General features: G+C 41.9%; 2 protein-coding genes across 7 annotated transcripts; one reads left to right on the top strand and one right to left on the bottom strand.

The window, feature by feature from the left end:
- Positions 1-1,299: 1,299 nt before the first annotated feature.
- On the bottom strand, positions 1,300-7,169 carry sec22c (SEC22 homolog C, vesicle trafficking protein). Of its 2 annotated transcripts, none has more exons than XM_035618808.2 (7): positions 7,046-7,169; positions 5,449-5,660; positions 5,139-5,302; positions 4,795-4,974; positions 4,570-4,688; positions 4,181-4,246; positions 1,300-4,068 (listed from the first exon to the last, which is right to left on the bottom strand). In XM_035618808.2, exons 2-7 carry the CDS (start codon positions 5,628-5,630, stop codon positions 3,868-3,870), a joined length of 912 nt encoding a protein of 303 aa, XP_035474701.1. In that variant the 5' UTR covers positions 5,631-5,660; positions 7,046-7,169; the 3' UTR covers positions 1,300-3,867. The 2 variants fall into 2 exon arrangements, with proteins under 2 accessions (XP_035474701.1, XP_035474700.1); XM_035618807.2 differs by lacking the exon at positions 7,046-7,169 and adding an exon at positions 6,452-6,707.
- Positions 6,751-23,146, top strand: nktr (natural killer cell triggering receptor). Of its 5 annotated transcripts, XM_035618802.2 has the most exons (17): positions 6,751-6,885; positions 9,097-9,175; positions 9,713-9,787; positions 10,932-11,039; positions 11,523-11,567; positions 12,582-12,669; positions 13,465-13,494; positions 14,118-14,263; positions 15,233-15,452; positions 15,580-15,747; positions 15,876-15,963; positions 16,509-16,657; positions 16,755-19,454; positions 19,671-19,754; positions 20,012-20,071; positions 22,037-22,138; positions 22,431-23,146. In XM_035618802.2, exons 2-17 carry the CDS (start codon positions 9,118-9,120, stop codon positions 22,489-22,491), a joined length of 4,182 nt encoding a protein of 1,393 aa, XP_035474695.2. In that variant the 5' UTR covers positions 6,751-6,885; positions 9,097-9,117; the 3' UTR covers positions 22,492-23,146. The 5 variants fall into 5 exon arrangements, with proteins under 5 accessions (XP_035474695.2, XP_035474696.2, XP_035474697.2 ...); XM_035618803.2 differs by lacking the exons at positions 6,751-6,885; positions 9,097-9,175; positions 9,713-9,787 and adding an exon at positions 11,876-11,900 and having other exon boundaries at positions 10,968-11,039; XM_035618804.2 differs by lacking the exons at positions 6,751-6,885; positions 9,097-9,175; positions 9,713-9,787; positions 10,932-11,039; positions 11,523-11,567 and adding an exon at positions 11,574-11,900.
- The last annotated feature ends 1,180 nt before the right edge of the window (positions 23,147-24,326 follow it).

Here is a 24,326-nt window from a genome sequence, read left to right as displayed (position 1 = left end):
TTGTCAATCCCAACAAATATAAGAGGATTAAAACTGGATTATTTTTATAACGGCGCTCATATCTAGACCATTGCAATGAAGCCTGAATGAGGACTGGAGCAAACGTTAAAGTTAAGACACCTACAAAAGTCCTGGATAACACTTCAATTCAAACTGAGTTCTGCCCATTGTCCTCAAGGTCGCGTCATCTACCTTTAATTGTTGTAATAGAAGAAAGATTTGATCAAATCCCTGAGAAAATGAAAAAAACACATGAATGGATGGCTCTATAAACTGAACCCGGCACTGTGACATTTACTACAATACATCCAACGTTGATACCTGACCGGTCGTGTCAGACACTATCACGTCCCACTTGTATTGAAAAGCTTCTTCTGTAATTGTAGATTTAATCAGTCATTTACCTAAAGGATAGTCACATGAAATATACATTCGCTTTTGCTGGCAGCCTTTTGAGAAGGTTTGCCTTCAATCTCCCAAGGAAATTCTATCTAACATAATGAGTGGGCACTTAAAATGTCACAAGTACCTTTTTAATAAACCTATTATTTATCTTAAAGCGATACTAGATCTGTCTTTGAGGTAGACTCCTACGTGACTGTTCAAATGAGGACGCACATATCTGTCTGAACTTTAAATGGACACATAAAACCTACAGTTGATCCAGAGTGGGGACGAGGTATAAAAAGTTACTGCTCGAGCTGTTTAAACTTTAATGTGACTTATGAAAATAAAGTGTGTGTGCAGTTCTGGAGGAACAATCGGTCCACTTTCTCAATTGCTTAAAATGAGTAATTTATTAATAAGCATTTATTTTTCTTTGGGGATCTTTACTGTCACACGCAATTTTCTCTCAAAAGTAAATAATCAAATTTCCAATGGTCAACTGCTTTTCACGCTGTATACTGAGGCAACGCAAGCAATGAGCTTTCATCCAAAAGATTTGTTTTGGCATAGTCGTAGTGTGTCATAAAGCTTACTTTAATAAACTTTATCAATTTTATTTACGTACCCAGACAAGCAACAATATCTGCTGATGGCAACAGCCAAAAAAGGAACATCACCTTTACTAAGTGGTGAAAGAGCGCCATCTAGTGACACAGAGAAAAAATACAGCAAAACTTTTACATACGTTTTCTATAATTTGGTGGCAATTTCTGACATTTGACGTTATTTCTTCTATATTCTTTGTAATGCATTTTTAAAAAAAGAAAATTGCCAAATAATCAAGGCAATAAAATATTTCTTATGTTGATGATGTTGTTTTTGCGCGCACATAAATAAAAGATCAACACGTGGTTAAAAAAAGGACACTATTTATTAATGAAATGTCAGTTTTACCACAGAAGGAAAAAGAAAAGCTGAAGTCCTGTAACCACCGGTGTATTTGGCAGTTACAATGAAAGACGATATCATTATGAAAAGGCTGCGGCCACAAACACCAGTAAATCGATCTGTGAGTCTAATTACACAAATCACCTTTGGGTGTTTTGTATCGAACGAGGTAAACTGTCCTGGAAACTGACCCACTGCTCTTCAGGTTGCCCTTCTGAACCTCAATGACAAACAAATGTACAAAAAAAAAATTCTGGTTCAAAAAAAGAAAGAAAAGACAACTGCCACATGTTTCAACTGTACAGTGCATTTAAACCGTGTGTTTAAAAAAAACTTCATATCAAACAGAATCCTCCTCCGGGTTCATTTTGCGTATTAAAAATATCCTCCACATTATTTGGTTCTGCATCTCTAAAACGCTGACAAACGTTTTCCTTACATTGCATTTGGTCAATGGTGTAATCAACGCAATGTGAATGCACACTTAGTAGTCTGAGTGGAAAACGGTGAGTTTGTATCAAAAATATCGCAGCACAAAAAAAAGAAGCCATGCAGCATAATAAATAATGACAAATGATTATACATATATGAACACTCGATTTCTGTGAATAAGTTCTTAATATTACACACTGTAGCTTTAAGGCTGTTTTACTCACTAACTCCTGTTTTTTGTTTACTGTGTTTGAACAAATATGAAAAATCACAAATTGCATGTCAACCCAGTCAAAGAAAAGTCTGTTCACTGAGCTAGTCCAAATCTCTGTCACACAGTTCTGGAGGTAGGACAACTTAATTAAGAAAAAAAAATAGCAGGCTCCTCTGTGTAATCTGCAGCAACACTACACATTATACTTCCACGAAAAACAGTTCTTTCACTATTTATAAACTTTGTGAACTACAAGAAAATTTTGCTTGTCTCAACTATTTGAACTTTATAATGAAGGACGTTTGGCTTGTCGGATGCGCAGACTTTTTGTTTTCCTAAAAATTCCCTCGAACTATCCTGATAAAATGAGGGAACGGTTCCGTGAAAAGGTTTTACAGTTCCAAAGCAGCCACAAAACTAACACTATAAACTAATCGCTTATTTCCCTTTGCCTAACTGACACCAAGTGCAACTTTTTTAGCATTATAAACGGAATAACTAAGAAGCTAAATACAACAAAATGTAAAATAATTAAAAACCAAAAGGGGACTTACACTTACTTACTTATTTAGCAGCACTAAAATTATGTTCTACAATGTTCTTTATTCAAACATAAATCATAGTCACAAGATTTCTCTGTTCATCACAATTTGAGAAACAGAAAAAACAGAGAAAAAAAATAAATCAACAAAGTAAACCGAAATCAGGATAAAAATATAATTTTAGATAAACCCCAAGAAACCGAAAATAGTGCAGTTCAAATATTTTTCCAACATTTTTCGATACTATGTAACCGATCTAATCAGTGCTTTCGTATTACTTACCTGCAGTATACATTTTGACAACATATGGATCAGTTGATTAAGATGAAACTAAAATATTTAAGTTTGTTTCGATTGCACTAAGATTTTTGTGCTGAATGTAGAATGTGTTTAAAAGATGGGTGTCTTGGTAATGCTCTCTCAGTACAGAATTACATTTCTGTGAAGTCATCAAAGGAGCCCTTCCATTTGAACTTGCTGAGCACTTGCCAGTGAAATTTAATAAACCAAAAGAAACAATCATCTATATTTGTATAGTCACACAGTAAGGCTTTTAAACAACCCATAGTTTAACATTTACAGCTTTAAATTAAGCGTTGTTTTTTAATGAGCAAATAATTGAAAACAAATTAAAACAGATGCATTTCCCGCTTAACTTAAAGTTCACTGATCTTTAATCAAACTACACTAAATAGTTTAAGTATCAGTATTGACTATTTCATTATCTTCTAATCGGCCATGTGTCCTTTTCTTAAAGTACAATTAAATCTAATGTATGTTACAATCCCAAACCGTCACCTGGTATTGTAAACTGACTTTTTCAAAGACAATCAGTGAGTGGTTGCAGAAATAATACTGAGCTGCATGAGGGCAGAAATTCATCTGAATTCCAGAATCCCAAGCATAACCAACTTCAACAACACTGTTGTTTTAATGCAAAAAAAAAAACTTTGGTCAACAACTCTGAAAATAACTCTGTCTCCTTCACAAACACTTTGCACAGGACAGGTCGGACGGAGATTGGTCAACGTTTTCTGTTCCTAAAATAGAACATCTTCTTCTTATCAGTTTACGGTGTTAGATTAAGGTTGACCAGACATTTGTAAGGATCCAGAAAGAACTGCATTACCTTGTAGTCTGGAAAACAATTTACACAAAGTGCAGGTACAAAAGTCATATCCCATGATGACACAACATTCATGAATGTTGTCGTTAAAGGGCAAGGGCATCTCCATGACTGGTGTGGATCAGTTCATTTTCTGCCATGTTATTCTCACCTGCGGCGCAAGCTGGAGACAGACGTAGCTGCGAGAGGTGACAACAGGATGAAGAATCCTACGCTCCTCAGACGCCACAGTCATTGGTTCTGTCTTGGACCTTGCGGGTGAGGATGAGGACGGTGGAGAGGGAGGCGACGGAAATGTGGAAGATCAGCTGACACGCGTTCCGCATGCCGAGCAGGTGCAAGTTGCACAGGATGACCACGCCAAGCAGAGTGAGGGACTTCGGCTTTTTCAGAGACGTGTGGAACAGGTAGAGGTGGCACTGTGGACACGGGGGAGTTCATTCACAAGCTTAATGCCATGATGATTTGCAAAGGGAATATGTGTAATATTGATTAGGAAAAGCAATTTTAGAAAAAAACGGTGACATTTACCTGAAACACACAGCAGACAAACGCCAGGAGAAATGCCACAACGTTCCATATACCTTCATAGTCATCCTGGGTAAAGGGAAAAAGAATAGAATTTAACAAAACTGGTGATTTTTCATGAAGATAAAAGTCTGCTTGACAAATGTATTCCAAATTATTTAAAAAAAATTACACATTATGCATTTATGTGCAAACCATAACTTTACTATATTCTATGTGAACACGATTGCCTCCAGAGCCAAATGCTAATGCTCAAAAACCAGTTCAGCCAGCCCAAAATACCTGTACGTTTGTTTATGTGAGCGAGAAAAGCCACAATGTGTCACCTTTCTTTTCTCTCACATAATTTCTTGTTCTCTAGTCATTCAGCAGCATTTGATTTGAAGCATCACCTGGAATGTGTACTCTATGAGGTGCACACCGCGGATTACATTCAAAGACGCACACACAATGTTGAGGACCAGGGAGAGGATGCCTGGCGCCGTCACTGGCTGAAGCCTCACATTCTGACCTGTGTATGAAAGAAAGTGTTTGGTGTAAAAATAGATGAGCATGAAAAACAAATATCTCGCAGTGAATACATTTTACAGTGCTGTAATAGGTGGTAAGAGTCTTACCAGATCCAGGATCTTGCTCCATATGCCCGTTTGCGATGCCATTGGTGAGCTCCACCTCATCCAAGTTGATCACTTGTAGTGGATGGATCCTCAGATCGTCCTGGACCTCTGCCAATGTCACATCAAGGGCCGGTCCACCACTCTGGTTGTACTGCTGCTTCAGCTTCTGAATGCTGCCGTCTATCGATTGGCAGCAGGGGGGTAACAGATTTGTGATTAACAAACTTATTTTAATGATTATTTAAAGGCGACAGCCACAAGACCAGAGCTCTGTTTGTCTTTCAACGCATCCTGCGCAGATCAACATCAAATCTAGGTGACGGTATGTCTCTCTTCCTACTCACCAAATTCCAAAAATGGATATGGCCTGGCTGCCAAGGCAACAACGGTGCTATTGAAGCATGCGGTGAACTCCCAGCGCAGATCTTCCAGGAAGCAGAAGGCCTTAGCAACGGGGAGGCTGCAGTGGCACACAGTCATGTAGGATACACCCTCTGAAGAGACGAAGCTGAACAGTTGAGAGGGGAAAAAGGTTTTTAGTAAACAAACAGCTCAGACACAGCACGACAAGGGTGCCCCTCTGATCGAATGGACAACATTCTGTCCGTCTTCTTTAAGATGTGCTGCGTGCTGCTTTGGTCCTTCAACTCTTACTATATGTTGAGCTCCCGGCCCCTGACGGAGCCTCTGTCCGGGAAGCGGGCCAAGGCCTTGCTGATGGTCCTGAGCTGCTGCTTCCTCTCCTGGAGCTCTTGGTTGTGCTCAAAGTCCGTGGAGGCCGACAGGGGGAGTCCATCCCTGACCCGAACCACAAAGGCGAACAGGATCAGAGACATGATCCACTGGGTCCATGAAGAACACACTGCCTGCGTGGGGATAAAGATCAGGTAACCAGATTATTTGAAATGAAAGAAAAAAATCTTTTTCTCAAACATTGGATTCATTTTGGTCCAAAATTGTCTACAACATAGAGAAAAGGGACCAAATCAAGTCCCTAAGGCAGAAACCAATGCTTTTAAAATTACTTATTTTGTCTGACCGACAGTCCATCAGCCAAAAACATCCCAAAATACAGAAAAGACCAGCAACAAAATATGTACCTATATTGTGGCTCTTTGCTGATGAAAATTAACTTTTGATTGAATAAAGTCCTTTATTATATTATATACCCTCTATTTGCAATTTATTTGGTACACTTAGCTAGAACTATTACAGTCATAACACAGCAACCCCCCCCCCCACGAAATACACCTGCCTTCATAAATGAAAAACTGAACAGTTCCAAGTTCAACTCTATGGTCATGTTGTTGTGTTATTTTGAGAGGCGCCTCTGACAGATTGCTCAGCCAGTTATTATCTGTGACATGATATGCAGTCCAAATACTACAAACACATGTGTACCAGTGTAAGTACAATTCAGCAGCGCAGCGAAACTACTGCAGCCGAAGTTGCCTCACAGGTAAATCGCCTCCTCTCTCACTTGACGAAGAAAAAGGAATTCATCGCAGGACTGTTACAGTGTTGCAGACCGCATTAGTTTGAGCGAGGGCACATCGCGGTAGTGTATAGTTGCGAAGGTTTGATCAATGATAATGTAATTTGAGGGGTTAAGTCCACTTTTCCCGAGGTCAATAACACACGCGCAGTTACGCCTTACCTCATTACCGCGGGTTTCATGCTGCACCTTGTTTCTTGGCTACTGCGGGTTAGCCGACTACAGCGTCATAACAAACAAATACACCGGCAGCAGGAAAGCCAGCGCCAACTTCAGACGCGCCTAACGGCTCCAGTTGTACCATTTATATTACCAGCGATTAACATCGAGAACCCGAATAACCGGATACAATGTTTTTTCAAATTCTTCAAGTCACATTAAAAACAGCCAACGAGCTAACGTCAAACAAGCTTCCTGATAGAACAAACAAGACTTCTACGGGAACGCGCGAGGGACAAAAGCGCCCCACGACAACAAGCAGTCGGTCGTTTTAGCAATTCGCCAACTATCCTCACTACGGTGGTTTTCAAGTTAGCCCGTGCCGCCCCGCTCGCCGCCAGTGACTAGCTAATTGTCCGGCTAGCTACTGCACAGAGGTTAGTTTTTGTGAGCGTGCAAACCTCCGGAACACCCGCAGCGTGGTTCTCGTCGTAGCGTTAATTTGGGAAATCAAACGAAAGTCGGCTAGCGCTAGCCTGCTGCTAGCTGCTAGCTGCTAGCTCGACCATCTGGGAAGCGTCAATGTTGTTTACGTACTGTTGCTAGCTCTTGTTAGCTGTGTTAGCTAGTGGGACTGTTTAGCCTCCAGTGTGACTCTAACTCGCAGTAATGCTGGTTTGTTAACAGGCAACCCCCCCCCCCCCCCGGCTCTGAGTAAAATGTGCACACTCCCACCTGACTGATAGCTATGTTAGCTGGTGATATGCAAATCGTGAATGTGGACAGCCCGGGGCTCCGAAATGTCGAGCAGTTCCTGGTGTGAACTAGCAACGTTTACAGGTTCTTTACGGGTTCTTTCAGCTCGTGTGGCTTTGTGTGACCTTCGGTTCAAAATGTTCATTACTTTGCACAGTGTCATGTGAAGACGTGTATTGTTAGAGGGGGAGTTATGCCAATGCCAATCCCAGCTCATCGAACACACAAACGCGTTGTGGAAGCTGAAGTGATGTGGCACACAGGCAGTGACATGGGGTCAGTTTCTTTTCTTCTGCGCAGTGAGATGGTAAATCCTACACTTTTGCTAAGAATTCCAATCTTCTCACACACACACACACACACACACACACACACACACACACAACCCCTTCACCAGCTGTTCAATGAGCTGGTGTGATGATGAAGTGTGTGAGTAACGTGAAATGTCAAAATGTAAATTGTTGACAAGTCGATCGGGCACTTATTAAATGAGGGAAGTCGCTTTATATTTCATGCTGGTCGTCAGAATCTAAGAACATAAATCCGAGTTCTACTCGCCCCACAGCTGTGGGTGGCCAAGGGGGGTTTGTCCTTGCCCATTGCTCCGAAGGCCCCTCTGTCATACAACCAGAAAAAACAGAAAATAAATCATTCTACTAACTAGAGGGTGGTATCACTCAGCAGATTAACATAGGCAACGATATTTCTTCTTATACCCTTCTATTTTTTTTTATCGACTACTCTTTACTGTGCCATTCCCAGTTTATCGATACAAGTTTTTGACCTAACGTGGAATCTGCACGTCTTGGTTGTAGTCGACTGCTCTCAGGGGCCCGGAAATGGAGTCGAACCCAGTAATGCTTTCTCCGTATTCCACACAACGGGTCAGCCGGCAATGCATACCCACACAAAACTGTGTTGACAGAGCGAATGTTTCCATGTCTTATTATGATTAAGGATGGTTAAAACAGTTTTTGTGCACAAACTGAAAACCTTTTGTGCTATTCAGCTTCTAAACTCAACAGTAGACCAACACTGACACCGAACAAGTCGAGGCAGGGCTCAGGAAACATGATTTTGTTTTTGTGCCATCATTTCCTAATCATCAGTCGTGGATAAAGGGTTTGAGGTTTTGGATTATCAGTCAGCAGTTACACGGTTGTAGTTGCTACTTGTCCACATAATGAAAATCAAACATGTTTCAAACCAAAAGGACCTCTGGCGCACCTTGGCTATAGATTGAGGGTAGAAAGAACTGATCTGTGATTCTTCGAAAAACAAAAGCATTACATTGTTATTCATCGTTGTTAAATTCTTTTAACGCCAAGTTTAAAGTAAATATTTATGATGAACAAATATTCAAAAAAAAAGTAACAGCAGCTCATAAAATTGCTCAGGCCTCGCTTGACATGAATACAGAGTATGATGATTCAGAAGTGTGATTTGATGCCCGATCATATATACATGACTCATCCTTGTCTCGATTAAGGAAAATGTTCACCTTGCTCTAGTTTAAATGTTTTCTAATTCTTTCTTTGAATATCTTGGATACGTAGAGCAACTGACCCTGGCTCAGAAACGGCTCCAGTTTAAGGACATGTCAGAGTTTGCAGGCTGTGCATCTTACATTCCCTCATAGACCCCCCCCCTCTCTCCCCCTCCCACAGTTCTCTCTCCTCCCATTTCTGTTTCCGTCGTCTCTCACTCACTGTCTCGTAGTCTCTCCACATTGTTTTCCAACACGCTCTTCTCAGTATGCTGTACTTTCTTGGCTGAAAATTAACAAATTAAAAAAAAAAGGAAACCTGAATTGGGCGCACAGAAGAATGCGTTTTTATTTTTCCTGCTGAGCTTATTTGATTTTTTGCTGTTGTACTCTTTAAAAATTGTAGGTCACCTGGACTTTGATCACAATGGGGGTGAAAGACCGCCCTCAGTGTTACTTTGATGTGGAGCTCAACCGGGAGCCAGGTGAGAGAATTTTAAAATCAGTTGTCTAAGTTTTAGGATTCGTTAGTCATGTAAACAGCCTTTGCTTCACTTAACTTGAACTGACACCATGAATAACCATGTTTCAACGAAATATATTTCGCATTGTTCTTAGCATTGGATTTTATTTTTTTGACCATTATTATTATACAAAATGAAAGTGGACCACTCCTATGTTGGTGTGGCTGCCTGTGTTTGTGCTGAATGGCTGTATTAAAGTCGGTTATGCCTCAAGCTATGGAAAAGTTTGTTTTAATGTCTGAGCTTCACAACAGGATTCTTATAATTATGTGTCTGAAGCCAATTAAAAGTGTTGTATAGTAACATTTGGGGCTATTAGATTGTAATTCTTTACTGTATCCTCGACCTATGAAAGATTTTCCTCCATTATTGTGTTTTGGTAATTGTTTTTGTGACACAGCGTGTCTCATGTTATTTCTATACAATTGTAACTTTCTGCATCTGCAAGTGATAAGAATTATCCTTTTGGTAACCCTTTCTTTCCTTTCTGTTTTCTAGTTGGGCGCATAGTCTTTCAACTTTTTTCGGATATTTGCCCCAAGACGAGTAAAAACTTCCTCTGTTTGTGCACTGGTGAGTCATTTTCAGTGAAACACACACGTCTTACTCAATTGCCATGCTTTTTCAATATTTAGTGCGTGGCACAGCTGAAGAATTTTGTTTCAGAACGTCAACTGCACTAGTTTCGATTTCCACAATTAGAAACCAATTGCATACAGTTTGATTGTTTTTTTCCCCTTCTTTTTTCTATAAAAGCAAAGACCGGGAGGTCACTGTTCACAGGTGTACATACTAGACAACAATAATATTCTTTTGTAAATCTGGTCTGCTCTTACTTGCATTGCACTTCTCGTTTGTCTAATCCTTTCTGTGTGTTCTATAAAATGATCCCCATGTATGTGAAATGGGAAGGGGGGGGGGGGGACCACAGTAATTTGTTCCACACCCCTCCTCGGTCATTCAATACCATGAGAACAGGAGGCATGGCTGTAGTGTAAATGGTGCAGTGACAGATGGAGTCACTGGGTGGATGGAGGGGTCGTGGTTCCGTCTCCCCGGATATTTCATCCCACTGAGCGGAACACAGTGTGCTGTATTATTGCTGGTCTGCCTGGAGATAGCCATAAATCTGCAAACAGACGGCAGCATCGATGCTAGCAAGGGCAAAACGTGGGAGGTGGCTGGTTAGTCTGTTACTTTTACCTGAGCAAACATGTTATACACGCAAACACAGACAACATCAGATAACACACATAATGATATACGACACGAGTCGGGCGCACAGATTGCGGTTGGGGCTTTCTCGAGGTCTCTAATGTGTCCTTATTGGAGCAGAATCAGCTAACAGCTACTCAAAGCAACCCAAGCTGCCCATGTGAACAACCGGCCTTCTGTCTGCTGAAACCTTTAATACATCAACACATCTAATGAAACCTCTGTCTCCGTTCATCCCCGGGGCGAAGGGAAATCCAGTATCACTCCAGTGGAAGATTCGTTAATGAATCCTGCACTGGATTACTAACAGCGATATGCCTGAACAAAAGCCTCCTATTTTATCGAAACCCCTCCTTCCTCAACTGTGGTTCCTTTACCTTGTAGAAGACCAACATTTCTTAACTGGACAAGCCATCTGGTCTGTGCAGCAGCAGGCCTGCTGTACTCTCTTTGCTTTCTGTTTTTTTTGTTGAGACCTGAGTTAACATGCGTCTTATTGCAGGTGAAAGGGGAATTGGCAAAATCACAGGGAAAAAGCTTTGCTTCAAAGGCTCCACGTTTCACAGAGTTGTAAAGAACTTCATGATCCAGGGAGGCGACTTCACCGAAGGTAACAGCGGCCAATGTGTGACTTTGATTTCTTTGAAAGTTTGACTGAATGAAGTTAATGAGTTTTTTTTTTGTTGTTGTTGTTGTTTTTTTACAATACAACGTTTTTCAAGAAGGGTACTGCTTTGTATGGTTTTGCACCATGTGACCAGGAAAACATTGAGCAAAAAACGAAATGGGTGGAAAAAAGTTGATAGAAGAAGTTTTTTCACAACGGAAAATTTCGAATCAGAAATTTTTAACTGCGCAAGAAAGATGTGATGTGTCAGACTGAAACGCTGTAAATGAAGTGAGCACCAGGGATCAATGGTGTTTCTTGGGTTGTTCCAGAAATGTAAGCGATGCACCGAGCATAATATTGTGCTGAACATGGTGACCGCTAATAAAATCCCTCCTAGAAACAAAGCTTATGAACACAATGTGTACACGTCATCTGACTTAAGTACAGCAAGGTAATTCTTTTTTACTATTTTTCTCTCTGCAGGAAATGGAAGAGGAGGAGAGTCCATATATGGTGGCTACTTTGAAGGTAATGAGAAAATGAATTCATAAGCCATTCATATCGCTGATATCTTACACATGTATACATAAATACTTTTAACCCTTGCATGAGCGTAAAGTTGCATGTGTCTATTGTTGTAAAAAAAAAAAGAAGATTTCTCGTGTAATTTCTCACGTATGACTCCGTTGACCTTCACCTTTCCACTGTATAGTGCTGTCTTCTTTTTAGTCACTGTAGTGGGCTTGATCAATTCAGCATGGAGGGTAGGCATTCTCTTTCTTGAAAAGCTACGATCTTCCTGCCTAAAATTTTTCAAAATATTCTTTTATTTGTAGAGTGGTCTTTTGCAAAAATGAGAAGGTAAGAGATGTACACGGCTCAGTAACACCATGTCAACATTGTCCCCACCAAATGTCCTCACTCAGTCAGTTAAAAAAAAAGGAAGGGAAAAAAAATAAAGAAGGTGTAAATGTCTGCAAAGGCACAGATCCACACGGCTGCCCCTGTTAGTCCCACAAAGCCGTGGCCGCTCAAATTACTTTTTATGTTGCATGCGTGATATTTATAGCCGCAGTACATGTCATGACCGGCATGACATGTCGTAAGGTATGTGACAGAATGGCAGTTTCTTTGCAAAAAGGCTGCTTGGGAGTGCCACAGTGGGATATAAGATATAAAGTATGTAGTGTTATGTAGATACTGTAAAGAGTTACACTCAGGAAGCATTATATTGTTCATGTTTTACAAATTAAAATAACATTTGTGTATGCAAATAGCTTATTAATGATGTTATTAAAGTGCCCTGTTGAAAAATCTCAAACAGCGTGTTGATATGAATGGCATGAGCCATAGTCAGAACAAGGTCATATGGAGGTGATTTGTTGCCTAAAAACAGATTTTGCTAGAGGACTGGTTGGTGAGGCAATTATTAGGTTTGATGGATACATTTTTTTCCGCCCCTGTACATCCCTGAATATTTTATGTCAACACTAATCGGCGAACGCTCTGACACTTCGATCGCTCTTTCTGTGCTGCCAACAGACGAGAACCTCACTCTCAAACACGACAAAGCGTTCCTGCTGTCGATGGCCAACCGCGGGAAGGACACCAACGGTTCGCAGTTTTTCATGTGAGTGACGTTCGGTCAAAACAATTCTCTCTGCAACTTGAATAACCATACCATTTGATTGCGTGCCATTCGTAATACAGTTTTGTGTTTTTTGCTCTCTGCCCCCATCTGTTTCGAAACTGTGTAGAGTAGAAAAACTGCGTAGAATTTGTCGTTGAGTGTGACGGTCAAGAGTCTCCCCTCTCTCTGTGTGTGCAGTTAGAAATCAATGTGCAGAGAAACATGGATTCATTCTCTTTTTTTCACCTACAAATGTGTTACATTTCTTCTCTTGCCGTTTTTTGTGAAAAATTTACAGAAACTCTAGCATCCGGCTCCTCCAAGGTAATGTGTCTCCAAGGCTGTGTTTCTCTCTTTCTCTCTCTCCCTCTCTCCTGACTGTATTTGTACTTGCAAACATTCTGCACAATACCATGTTGATTTCGGACATGTTTAAACATCATTCACTCATTAAAATACTTTGAAATTTCCACCATGAAACGTAAAGGAGGACATGTTTACAGATTGTTTTTTGTATGATCCAGATATTGTTTTGTAATTGCCCACACTCTGTTGTTGAGTGTGGCCGTTTTTTATTGAAAGCATTTGCCTAAATTGATTTAGAATCGGATATCTTTAAACAAAGGGCGGCCTCACAAATTCTGTTCCTCTTTTTTGAGACGGTACAGAAGCACCCTGGCCTTGTTGACGTTTATTGTTTATCCTCATTCTTCTCCTTCTTTTTCTCCTCTTTCATGACCTCAACTCTGCCTTCGCTTCATCCTTCCGTATTGCTTGATTTTTTTACACAAGCAGCACAACCAAGATGGCGCCGCACCTGGATGGGTAAAATTAAATTTTTCAAGATTTAAAAATGTGTTTACAGTTAATAATTACCCTTTAGTTTTGACATGATTTTCAGAATTCCTAAAGCCCCTGAAAATGTGAACCTGTTAAAAACATTTTGAAAAAACGGTTTAACATTCCAAAACTCAAATCAATCATTCAGCACCTCAGCCAATGTGCTTCAACTCAGGATTGTGTTTGTGTGAACAGTAAGAATGTTTTCTGGTTTCTTCAGGTCTGTTTCTTCAAATTTAGTTCAAAGGTTCGCTTAGATTCAAAGAAACTCAAGAATTGATTTGCTTATTATAATTTCAATACACTGAATACAATTTCTATTAAATTAATTCGGTACGTGTATTATTATTCTTTAGAGATGCGGTTCTTAAACTGGTTTGCGGAGGCAAACAACCATTAGACGAGTAGTTTTTCCAGTTGACCCTGGCTCAGAGAAAATAAGGACTTCAGCTATGTAAAATATTTCAAACTGCTCTGAGTCTGGCAGAAAATATTTTGTGTTCATATAGGACCACATCGCTGATGGTAGGAAACTGATTTTCAGGGCCTTTGAAGTAAATTAATAACAGTCATTATTGTGTCAGAGGTTAATCTTCTTTTTTCTTCAGAGTCCACGTCGTCTTCGGTCTCGTCATCTCCGGCTTCGAGGTGATAAAGAAGGTTGAGGGGCTGAAGACCGATTCGGCGAGCAGACCCTATGCTGACGTGAGAGTGATGGACTGTGGTCAGCTGATCACCAAGTCTGCAAATGATGGTAATTTACCTCACCAGCTACCGATCGTTTTTTCTCAAGATGTGAAGACGGCTTTATTCAATAAATCTAATGAAAAGGCACAAAACCAAGAATGTGTCCATGTCTAAATACTCTTGGACCTCCCTGCCCTGTCTCTGGTGTGGAACTAATCTCATTGGTTCTTCCTTAAGTAATAGATTAAAAAAAAAAAATGGTTACATTTTTTCAGTGGCCATTAAAGTATATAGACAACATTTCTCATACAGGAATAAATTGTGCATTTATTGGGGGTCATTTCTATTGTCAAAACAGTTGGTGTCTTTTATATTTTTTTATGGTTTTTGGAAACAATGAAGATTTATGACACATAGGAACAAAAATTTATCAGGCTTTAGATACATAAATAATCCTTTTTAGAGTGATGAACACGTTTGTTGCTGAGAAAAAAACATCGATTTATCCAGTTGAATGGAAGTTTGACCTTCTACTGTATGAAATCTCTCCAGCCAGTGTAAAAAAGTGTAATTTCTGGTGTCTATACGAAGCTTTCTCTTTTTAAATTCTCTTTTGTGTATTTCTCTCCTGTGTAGAGCAACATGTGTTGCCTCTGATCGTAACTGGGTCATACTATGTGCTCATTCTGTGAGAGGTTGGCATTTAGATGTCAGCATCCCCCCCTCACTGGCTTTAGTGCAGAGCATGTAACCTGATCTTCTGTTTAATGAGGATCAGTGTGGTGATCTCTGTGGAGTTCATTTGGCATCTGTACATATGACTCTGCCAGGCCTGCTTTCACTGCCTCCAACATACCGAGGAGAATAGGACAAAGCCTTTGTTGTAGTAGACTCATGCCACTCTGAAAATGGCTCATGCCATTTCAACTTCTGCTTCATGCTTGACTTTTGCTGGTGTTCTGCTAAAAAAATAAAAATAATAACGGCCTGTTTCCGATGAAATAACATACATGTTATATTATGTTCCTCACTTTAGTACTTGAAAGCAAGAGGAAAAGAACCCGTCATTCTGCCGACTCATCAGCCAACTCCCGTGAATCGTCCTCTCAGTTCTCTTCTTCAGCGGAGTCTGAAAGTGAATCCGACGAAAAGCACAAACATCGCAAGCACAAGAGACATGCAAAGAGTAAACGGTCAAAGAAGAGGAGGAGGGAACCACAGAAGGCGAACATTGATGTTCTGCATTTCGAGCAAAGGTAATTAAAAAAAATATCTTACATCTCCTCAGATTGGAGCTGTATCCTTGCACTGGCATAAGAGACTTGTTGTTTTTTGGGGCATATTAAGATAATGTTTTGCATTGTGTTGTCGCTGATCTCACAGCTCTGTGGAAAGACAGGTGTTGGAGGGAGAGAATGAAGTGGAAGTAGAGAAGGAGCATGGTGGGAAGAGGGAAAAACCCGTGGTCCGACCGGAGGAGATCCCACCTGTGCCAGAGAACCGCTTTCTGCTGCGACGGGATGTGCCTTCTCAGGAGGACAAAACAGAAATGTTAGTCTTTAGTTAGGGCTTCATTTACACACTGTAGTATATTTATTTGTTGTGTTTCACTTTGAATAGTTCCCACTCAGGTGTTTACAATTGAATTATATATTTATATTGAATTTTGATCTTTGCAGAGTTGAGAAAGAAGAATCTTCTCTGTCAGTTGACCAGAAACCAGCAGTGTCCAAGTCTGGACGTAAGATCAAAGGCAGAGGAACGATGGTAAGTTCACCTGAACTTAGACCTGAGGTTTACCCGTTCACATATGGTGTTTGTGTTCATTGTTATTATATGTATCTGCTTCAAACTGTATCTGATCCATTTAAACTATTTCAAAATTTTTACAAGCTGGTGACAAAAGTGAATAATGTAAAACAAATGGTTCCCAACTTAGTGTCAGGATCTTAGTGGTCACAAAATAAATCTGTGGGCAGCATTTAGGCATGTCTTTTGGCATAAATTGATTCTAATATTCCTAATTATATTTTCGATTAGTTTATAATCACCAGAAACAAAGAAACATTTTAGGCCGTAACTCAAGAATCAATGTGCGAATTAGGATGGATTATCAGACAAATGTCTAATTGGATTAAATAATAAAAGTGACATCATAATGTTCTGCAAAAAGACATTTCTGGTCATTATTCAGCACCATTAGTGTGAGGGAGAGACCGTGACCATGTTCCCTGCGATTTGACCGGTTGGTAGGGGCACAAAATTGCAAAACTGTTATTTTAACTTGTGTGTTTAACAATAACTCTCTTCAGAGATATCACACTCCCACAAGATCTAAATCCCGCTCTGCATCTGTGGAAGAACGTGGCAGCAGTGAAACTCCACCACACTGGAAAGAAGAAATGAAGAGGACCAAAGTTTATCAACCACCAAGCATTGAGAGATGGAGCAAAGGAGACAGGTATGACTCATTGTTTTACCTTGTAACTTTAAATATAATTTTTGTCTTGTCTTATTATGTCTTGATGCATCTTTTGACTTGGCCATTCCTCAAGCAGATGGGAAGACAGAGGTGACTCCGCGTGGTCCCAATCGGCATCTGCAGAACTCTCTTCAGACCGCAGCTCCAGGAGGTCCAGCCTGCGCCTCCAGCAGAACAAAGAGAAGAAGAAAGCCAAACACAAAAAGAAGGCCAAGAAACGGAAACACGGCAAGAAGAAGAGCTCCAAGAACAAACCTCCAGAAACTTACCCGTCAAGGGGTGGGGCTGAGAGGTTGGTGTCTCCAGGAAGAAAGTCCAGAAGATCCCATTCTCCGACTCGTTCCTCCTCTAGTCAGCATCATTCGTCAGCTCGGAAGAGGCGGCGGTCCTCGCTGTCTTCCAGAGACACAAGATCCTTCTCTAGATCCTACACCCGTAGTCGGTCCAGATCTCGGAGAGGGTCTTACTCAAGATCCAGAGGCCTCACTAGATCAAGAAGTCGGTCCCCTTCCAGATCTTTGTCTTATTCCAGATCCAGGTCAAGATCAATATCCAGGTACAGATCCAGGTCTCGGTCTCCATCCAGAAAGAGGAGTTCGTCCAGATCCCCAAGAAGGAGGAAATCTGGCAAGAACAAACCAAATATATTGATTCTTGTGGGTGACAAGCTCCCTGAGAGCAAAGTCACATCAGTCCCCAGACCCCCGATGGCCCCGCCTCCTGAAAGTGTCCCTGTGATCCCACTGAGCGACAGTCCTCCTCCCTCACGCTGGAAACCTGGTCAAAAGCCCTGGAAACCATCCTACGTCCATATTCAAGAAGTCAAAGCTGTATTAACTACCAACGCTGTTGTCTCCTCCACAGCACAAGCAGTTAGTGTCACAGACAAACCTCAGACTTCAACTACGACAAAGTCTCTGCCAGGGGACTCAGAAAGCGACAAAGCAAGCAAACCTGCAGGGCGCTCACGCAGCAGGTCCACAAGGAGCAAGTCCTACAGCCGCTCATACAGTCGTTCACAGAGTAGAAGTTACAGTAGGTCCAGGTCCCCTAATCAGTATCACAGCAGATCGTCTTCAAACAGCAGATCAGAGTCTGAAAACTCCCAGGACGTAAGCAGCAATAAGAAGAATTCACTAGACGAGGAATGGAAAGAGTATTACAGCTCCCTGAAGAGGATAACAAATGTAGATAAGAGCGTTTCACTCCCTTACAGTCAAAAAGCTTGCTCAGTATCTGAGAACAGGACAGGCAGTGACCACACTCCTGATATCAGTGTCTCAAGGAGAAGTGGCACTGAGGAGAAAACAAAAGAGGAAGGCAGCTCACAAGATCCAGAGACAAAACACTGCGGCTCAGTGCCGGTTAAGAGCTTTAACAGCAGGTCGGAGTGGGACAGTGACAGTGATAAAGTGAGCCAAAGCATCAGCAATGCCCCACCAAAGAATCCAAAACAAATGGCTCTGTCCAGTGAGCTTCTCGACAAGAAGTTGTCAACTCTCACTGGCTGGAATTCCGAAAGTGATTCTGAAAACTCGGCGGCCAAAACATTAGCCATATCTGAAAAAGAAGAAGGGGAGGCTAGTTCGGAATCAGACAGTGACGCCGCCAGAAGGACGTCTGCGGTGTCGATGGCTTTAGAGCAAAAGATCGCTACCGCCGCTGCGTCCAGTTCATCGAAACAAAGTCCCGAGAAGCCCGTAGAGAAGCACAGGAGCAAGAAGAAGGCCAAACGCAAACATAAACATAAGAGGAGAAGTGAGAACAAAAGCGGCTCCCGTTACAGTAAGGACAAAGGCAAGCGATCCAAGAGGAAACATCAGAAGCTGAAAGAGACTTTTCACTGGCAACCGCCTTTAGAGTTCGGAGAGGAGGAAGACGACGACGAATCCAAAAAGGAGAAACGCAGCCCTAGTACAGTTGGCAAAAAAAGGCCTGATGTTGACGGTGTGACCGATAAGGACCAAACTGTTGCCTCCTCGAACAAAAATCCCAGTAGTGAAGAAGACAGGGGGCAACAGAGGGTTAAAGAATGTATTAATAATCACCCCAAACAAACCGAACCTCATCAGTCATCCGACAGGAATAGTGCTAACAGGGCTAATTTACCTAGTATCAAAGATAAAGAATCATTAGACGACATGGACATTTGTACGCGCGAGCATGTGGTGGAAATTGTAGAACCTCCAGTGGCACGTGATTCTTTTGAAAACACCCCAGATTTTATTCTAAAATCTACCTCAAAGTCTTGTGACGTGGCGAGTAAAGATGGTGCTTTACCTCACAGCAGAGAGAAGTCGGCTGTTACCTCAACAACAGCAACAACAACTGGTGGACGTCAAGATGTAGTAGCCATAGGCACTGTAGTTAATTTCAAATGGAGGCCTTTAAAAGGAACGTCTGCCAAACAAAACATGAACGTGCCACCTGTCCCTGCCAAAAACATTCAAATTCAACAGGACCAGAATCCCAACACGCAGGGAGTAAGAATGGAGATAAAAAGCCAAAGCCGGGTCAGACCGGGATCTCTGTTCGACGAGGTCCGCAAGACGGCGCGGCTGAACCAGAGGCCGAGGAACAAGGAGAGCTCCAGCGAGGAAAGCTCCCCGTCTGCGGGAAAGACCGGGGGGACGTCTCGCACGCGGGCCCCGAAGAAGTCCAGGTCGGCCTCCAGGAAGTCTCGCTCCGCCTCCAGTCACCGCTCTCGCTCCCGAGGTTGGTCGCACTCGTCCAGTAGGTCCAGGAGTCGCTCCCGCTGCTCCAGCTACTCCTCCAGGTCAGTTGAAAACAGATTTTTCATTAAACTCAGAGCACGAGGGCGCCATCAGTAAATCCTTCTAATTGCCTGAGATAGGATTCTTGGATGTAGATCAAGATAGTTATAAACCTGATGGATGTGAGGCATAAGTCAAGAAGCCAAATGTCTGTGGTACCGACCTTTTAGATCCAGCCTGGGTAAAAAGCCATGCCAAACGCTGTGTGATTCTTTCAGGAGTTGCAGCAGGAGTCGGAGGAGACGGGGAAGAGGGCGGTCACGCTCTCGCAGCAGCACGTACCGAAATTACAGGAGTCACAGGTACATCCCGAAGCGCTGGTTTAATAATCTGTTGTGCCAACTAATGGATCCCAGTGGGAAAGTTTTCAGTTAAAGACAGAGTGTAGAGGAGGTTGTAGCATCTATTTTACATTTCAGCCATGAAGATTCTTAAGAAATAACCTCTGTTATGTTAAAAACATGTTTTAATTGTGCTTACAACCTTTGCAATACTTCCTATTTTTTATTTAATCATCATTAATATATGATTGTTTTGTTTTTTTTCCTCTTTCCATCAGTCGAACGTACAGTAGAAGTCATTCAAGAAGTCGCTCGTATAATCGCCACCGGAGATCCAGGTCTGTTGAGCCTCCTCTATGTCTTAACTCAGAATTGGAAATATTGATTTAAAGGAGACCTATTTAGTTCATATTCGGGTTCATAATTTTAATTTGGGGGTATTACTCGAGACAGTTTACATGCTCTAATGTTCAGTAAACACATCAGTTTCCTCAGACTGTCCGTTCCTGCAGCTCCTCTTTCCAGCCTCTGTCTGTAACACGTTGTTTTAGCTCCTGTCTCTTTGAGGCCCTCTCTCCCTGACTGGCCAGCTGGTCCACTCTGTTGTGATTGGTCAAGCCCTTACAGTAGATCAGGATCAGTGTTTTCTGTTGGGGAGAGGAGCCCTCTTTAACACAGACTTTCTACTTTTTAACTTTGTAGACCTTTTACACACTAGAGGAAAGGGAAAAACTGAAAAGGCATAATCTGCCTCCTAATTTGGTCTTTCTACAGTTCAGCACAGCTTTTAACAAAACCATTTTTAATGTACTTCATGGTTAAAACAATCCTTGGAGAGTATTGAAAGGATATTCAGATATAAACTTATAGCGGAGGAACAGTTGATATTGTGAAATACACAGCAAGCGAAAAAACTAATTCTTTAAAGGGGCCATATTATGCTCCAGGCACCTTTTCAGCCTGCCTCCACGTATATTTTGTTATCTGGGGTGTCTGCCAGCCCACGGAGAATGAAAAGAAAACAATGAGTCGTTGATTCGTGGTTTGGGTTGATCGTGCAGACGGTCTGTAAACGAGCCATTCACAGCCCGGGCGTCAAGTGACGTAAGTTGACTCCTGCTACTGGGGCAACCACGCCCCCAACCTGAGCAGCACCTCCCCCCTTGAAGTTCTGAAAAACAGATCGCGTCTACGCCATCATTTTCTCGCGGCTGCCGGCGGACCTCGTGGCTCGCGGCTGCCGGCTCGCGGCTTCCGGCTCGCTGCTGCCGGCGGACCTCACGGCTCGCGGCTGCCGGCGGAGCTCGCGGCTTGCGGCTGCCGGCGGGCTCGGCCGCCTGGGATGTCGTTAATGTTCTATCGCCCAGCCCCTTGTGCTCTGTGTGTAATTATGGAGAACGTGTTCGCTGTGCCTCCCGGGTCTCTACGTCGTGTTTGTGCCTTGTCACGTGTGACTGTTGTCATGGCAGCGCAACGCCGTAGTTGCGCAGCAGACCCGGGGAGGAGCGAGGCGGAGCTTTGCGGAACACAAAGGGAGGGGGGCGAGGAGTGAGCAGGAAAGCGCCGGAATCGACCATAGTCTCACAGGGCTGTTTATACAGAAAGAGGAGGGTGCTGTGTGGCTTGATCCTTGAGGTGTTTTGACATGGAATGGCAAAGACATGTAATGCACACACCTGAAAACCAATGTAACTTGTGTAAAAGGGGGCATAATATGGGCCCTTTAAGAGATGTATAGAACAAAAGATGAATCGATGATTGTTAGTGTTATTAGTAATATTTAGTGGCCCAAGAGGAGATTCTTCCTGTTTTCAGTCATTCATTAAATGCGTCTGCAACAATAACCATTCAAACTCTTTCACTTTGAACGCAGGCACAATGACAACATTACCCGGGGACGTCTGTACATCTTTAGAAAGACTCTAAAAGACTAATTGAATTCAGTTTCTTAAAATAAAAAAAATAAAAAGGCCCTAGTCTTAAATTTTTTGGATTGTGAGCTGATCAGAGAAGCACCTTTAAAGTTCAATACTGTCACTGCTGCTGCTACAGCAGTGAGGGAGCTCATCGTGTCATATCAAAAGATCCATGAAAATACCAACTGGTGTTCTAACATATTTTTGTGTTTTAGCACGTTTCTTCACAGTGTGGTGTTTACTTCCAGAAACTTTTTTAAGAAAAATGATCAACGTTACATACCTTTACCTTTACTTGTATAATGGGCCTCCACTAAGCATAAATCATCACTATGTAGATATTCCCTAGATAATATCGCTCCGCTGTGCCACTGTGTGTTAATGTAGGTCGGACTCCTCTGACAGCTACTCCAGCCGGAGTCGCAGTGCGAGCAGGAGACGAGGGCGTAGACGGAGTGACAGCTACAGGAGTTCAGAGCGCCGATCCCGGTAAGACTGCTCCCCCGTGAACCCTGACAGATGTCAACAGGGGGACAGGTCTTAGTTCAGAGGATTCGCCCTCACTCATTTTTGTTGTTGTGTGTCTTTCCTGCGGCTGAATGTTCGCAAAGATATTCTTCATTTAGTCTTTTACACAAATCACTGCTTTCCTGCCAGAGGGTGGGACCAGTTGAACCAGTCACTTTGTGTTTCATATTCAATCTGCTAAAAAAGTGAATGTATCTCCTTCATGACTCAAAATTTGTAGAATATGTAATCTGGATGATGTTGTCCCCTGCAGGTCGTACCGCTCCTCCACTCGCAGTTCTTCCAGGCACAGAAGCAGCACTCGCTACAGCTGAGCCTCGGGCTGGTTGTCGGGTGGGAACAGGACCTCAGAGTCTGGACACTGTGCGTAAGCAATGGTAATCACACAGAGGAGAAGTTACTCATTTGGTACTGTACTGTACAGTATATATCCTCCCCACATAAGCTAATATGAGGGTCATTGAGGAAGTGAATATCACTGAATGTAAATGAATAAACCACTTCAAAAGCTGAAATCTGGTCACAGATAAACAACAACTGGGTCAAAATAGCAACTCAATCGGGGGAAAAAATGTAATGGCCTGTTACAAATAGCTAAGAAATAAGCTGTAAATATTTTTAAATTTTCTTATACATTTGTGTATTCCTTTTCTACGTCTATTATTTATACACTGAAGTGTACAAAAGTGTGTAACCCCTTTTATTTGTGACATATCTGAGGGGTTGGTGGTTTCTGGGGTTGAGGTTATGCCTTAAGTTTAGGGTCAACATGACTGGATTGTTTTGTTTTTCTTTGAAAAAATCTTATTGAATGGTAAACGGAACTTTCTTAAGCAGGTTCAAGCTGTAATTTCTCCTTGTTCCGTTGGTTTTATTACCGTGTGATGAATGTTAAAAACAACTCAAAGCTGACTTTTATTCAAACAGTTATGAATGTATATGCTGAATAAATTCCACCATATCATGTGACATTTGTCTGTGATTTGTAAGAGGCCCCTTTATGTTCTTACTCAAACGTACTTAAAAGCTTTTTCACCTATGCAATCGCAAGCCTTCAATTCAGGTGTGTGTGTGTGTGTGTGCGCGTGCGTGGGGACAAAAAACAAGCCGTCATAACCTAAATCATTAGAATTTAAGACAGACATGTTTTAATGTTGCAGTCAGGTTAGGTTTATGCAAGTAGTAATCATGGTTGAGGAAAGAGTGAGTCTCCAGGTAATGACCTCTGAAATCATAGAGACAAAAGTGTGTGTTTGTGTGTGTGTGTGTGTGTGTGTGTGTGTGTGTGTGTGTGTGTGTGTGTGTGTGTGTGTGTGTGTGTGTGTGTGTGTGTGTGTGTGTGTGTGTGTGTGTGTGTGTGTGTGTGTGTGTGTGTGTGTGTGTGTAATCCCGTAAACTACAGGGTGATGTCTTCATCTTAACAGATGTAGGTGTATGTATTCTATTTCTTTTGAGTACCATGAGCACACTGACCAAATAGTCACAACAGTTTTCTGACTGAAGGAACGACTGTAGAGGTTTTTATTTCATGTCAGGCAGTTAGAAAAAAATCAGATGAATGCATGGCCAGATTTTCACTCCCTGATCAGGGACCTACATAGGAATAGGAAGAAAAAAACAAAACAAAGATAATTGAAAATTTGGCTCCCTCCTTGATAACATTTGCGTACACTTGAAACCCCGAGATCCCGTCTCCCCCTTGTGGGAGCGTTTCAGATGCAGATCCTATTGAAATGCAACAGTGCCGGTCTCATTTTTTTTGAACATACTGTATATTTTAATTTCTTTTAATGTATGTCTGAGGTTTCATGAGGTAAGAAAAAGTAATCAGCCTCTTGACATATTGGTTAATAGATGTCTCACCTTTCCCCTCTTCACTTTTAACATATTTGGACGTGTTTGATAGCTCTAGATCTGAAATGTTTAATTCTTTTTTTAAGCAAAACCATTTGATTTTAGTTCACACCTCTACATACTGTATTTGATTAAAACCCGCCAAAAGCTCAATGCATTTCAAGGTTTGTGTCCGTCGCGGGGTCAGATTGAGAGCTCTTCTGAGTGACCGGTTTCCCACTGATGTTGTGGGCCCACTTCAGTCCTGGACATGAAGTGATAAATGAGACCTCCTCCGGGTTGTGATCAATTTTTT

Source organism: Scophthalmus maximus, chromosome 21, assembly GCF_022379125.1.
Source record: "Scophthalmus maximus strain ysfricsl-2021 chromosome 21, ASM2237912v1, whole genome shotgun sequence".
NCBI classification, from domain to species: Eukaryota; Metazoa; Chordata; class Actinopteri; order Pleuronectiformes; family Scophthalmidae; genus Scophthalmus; species Scophthalmus maximus.
This window is presented reverse-complemented; position numbering and strand designations above follow the sequence as displayed.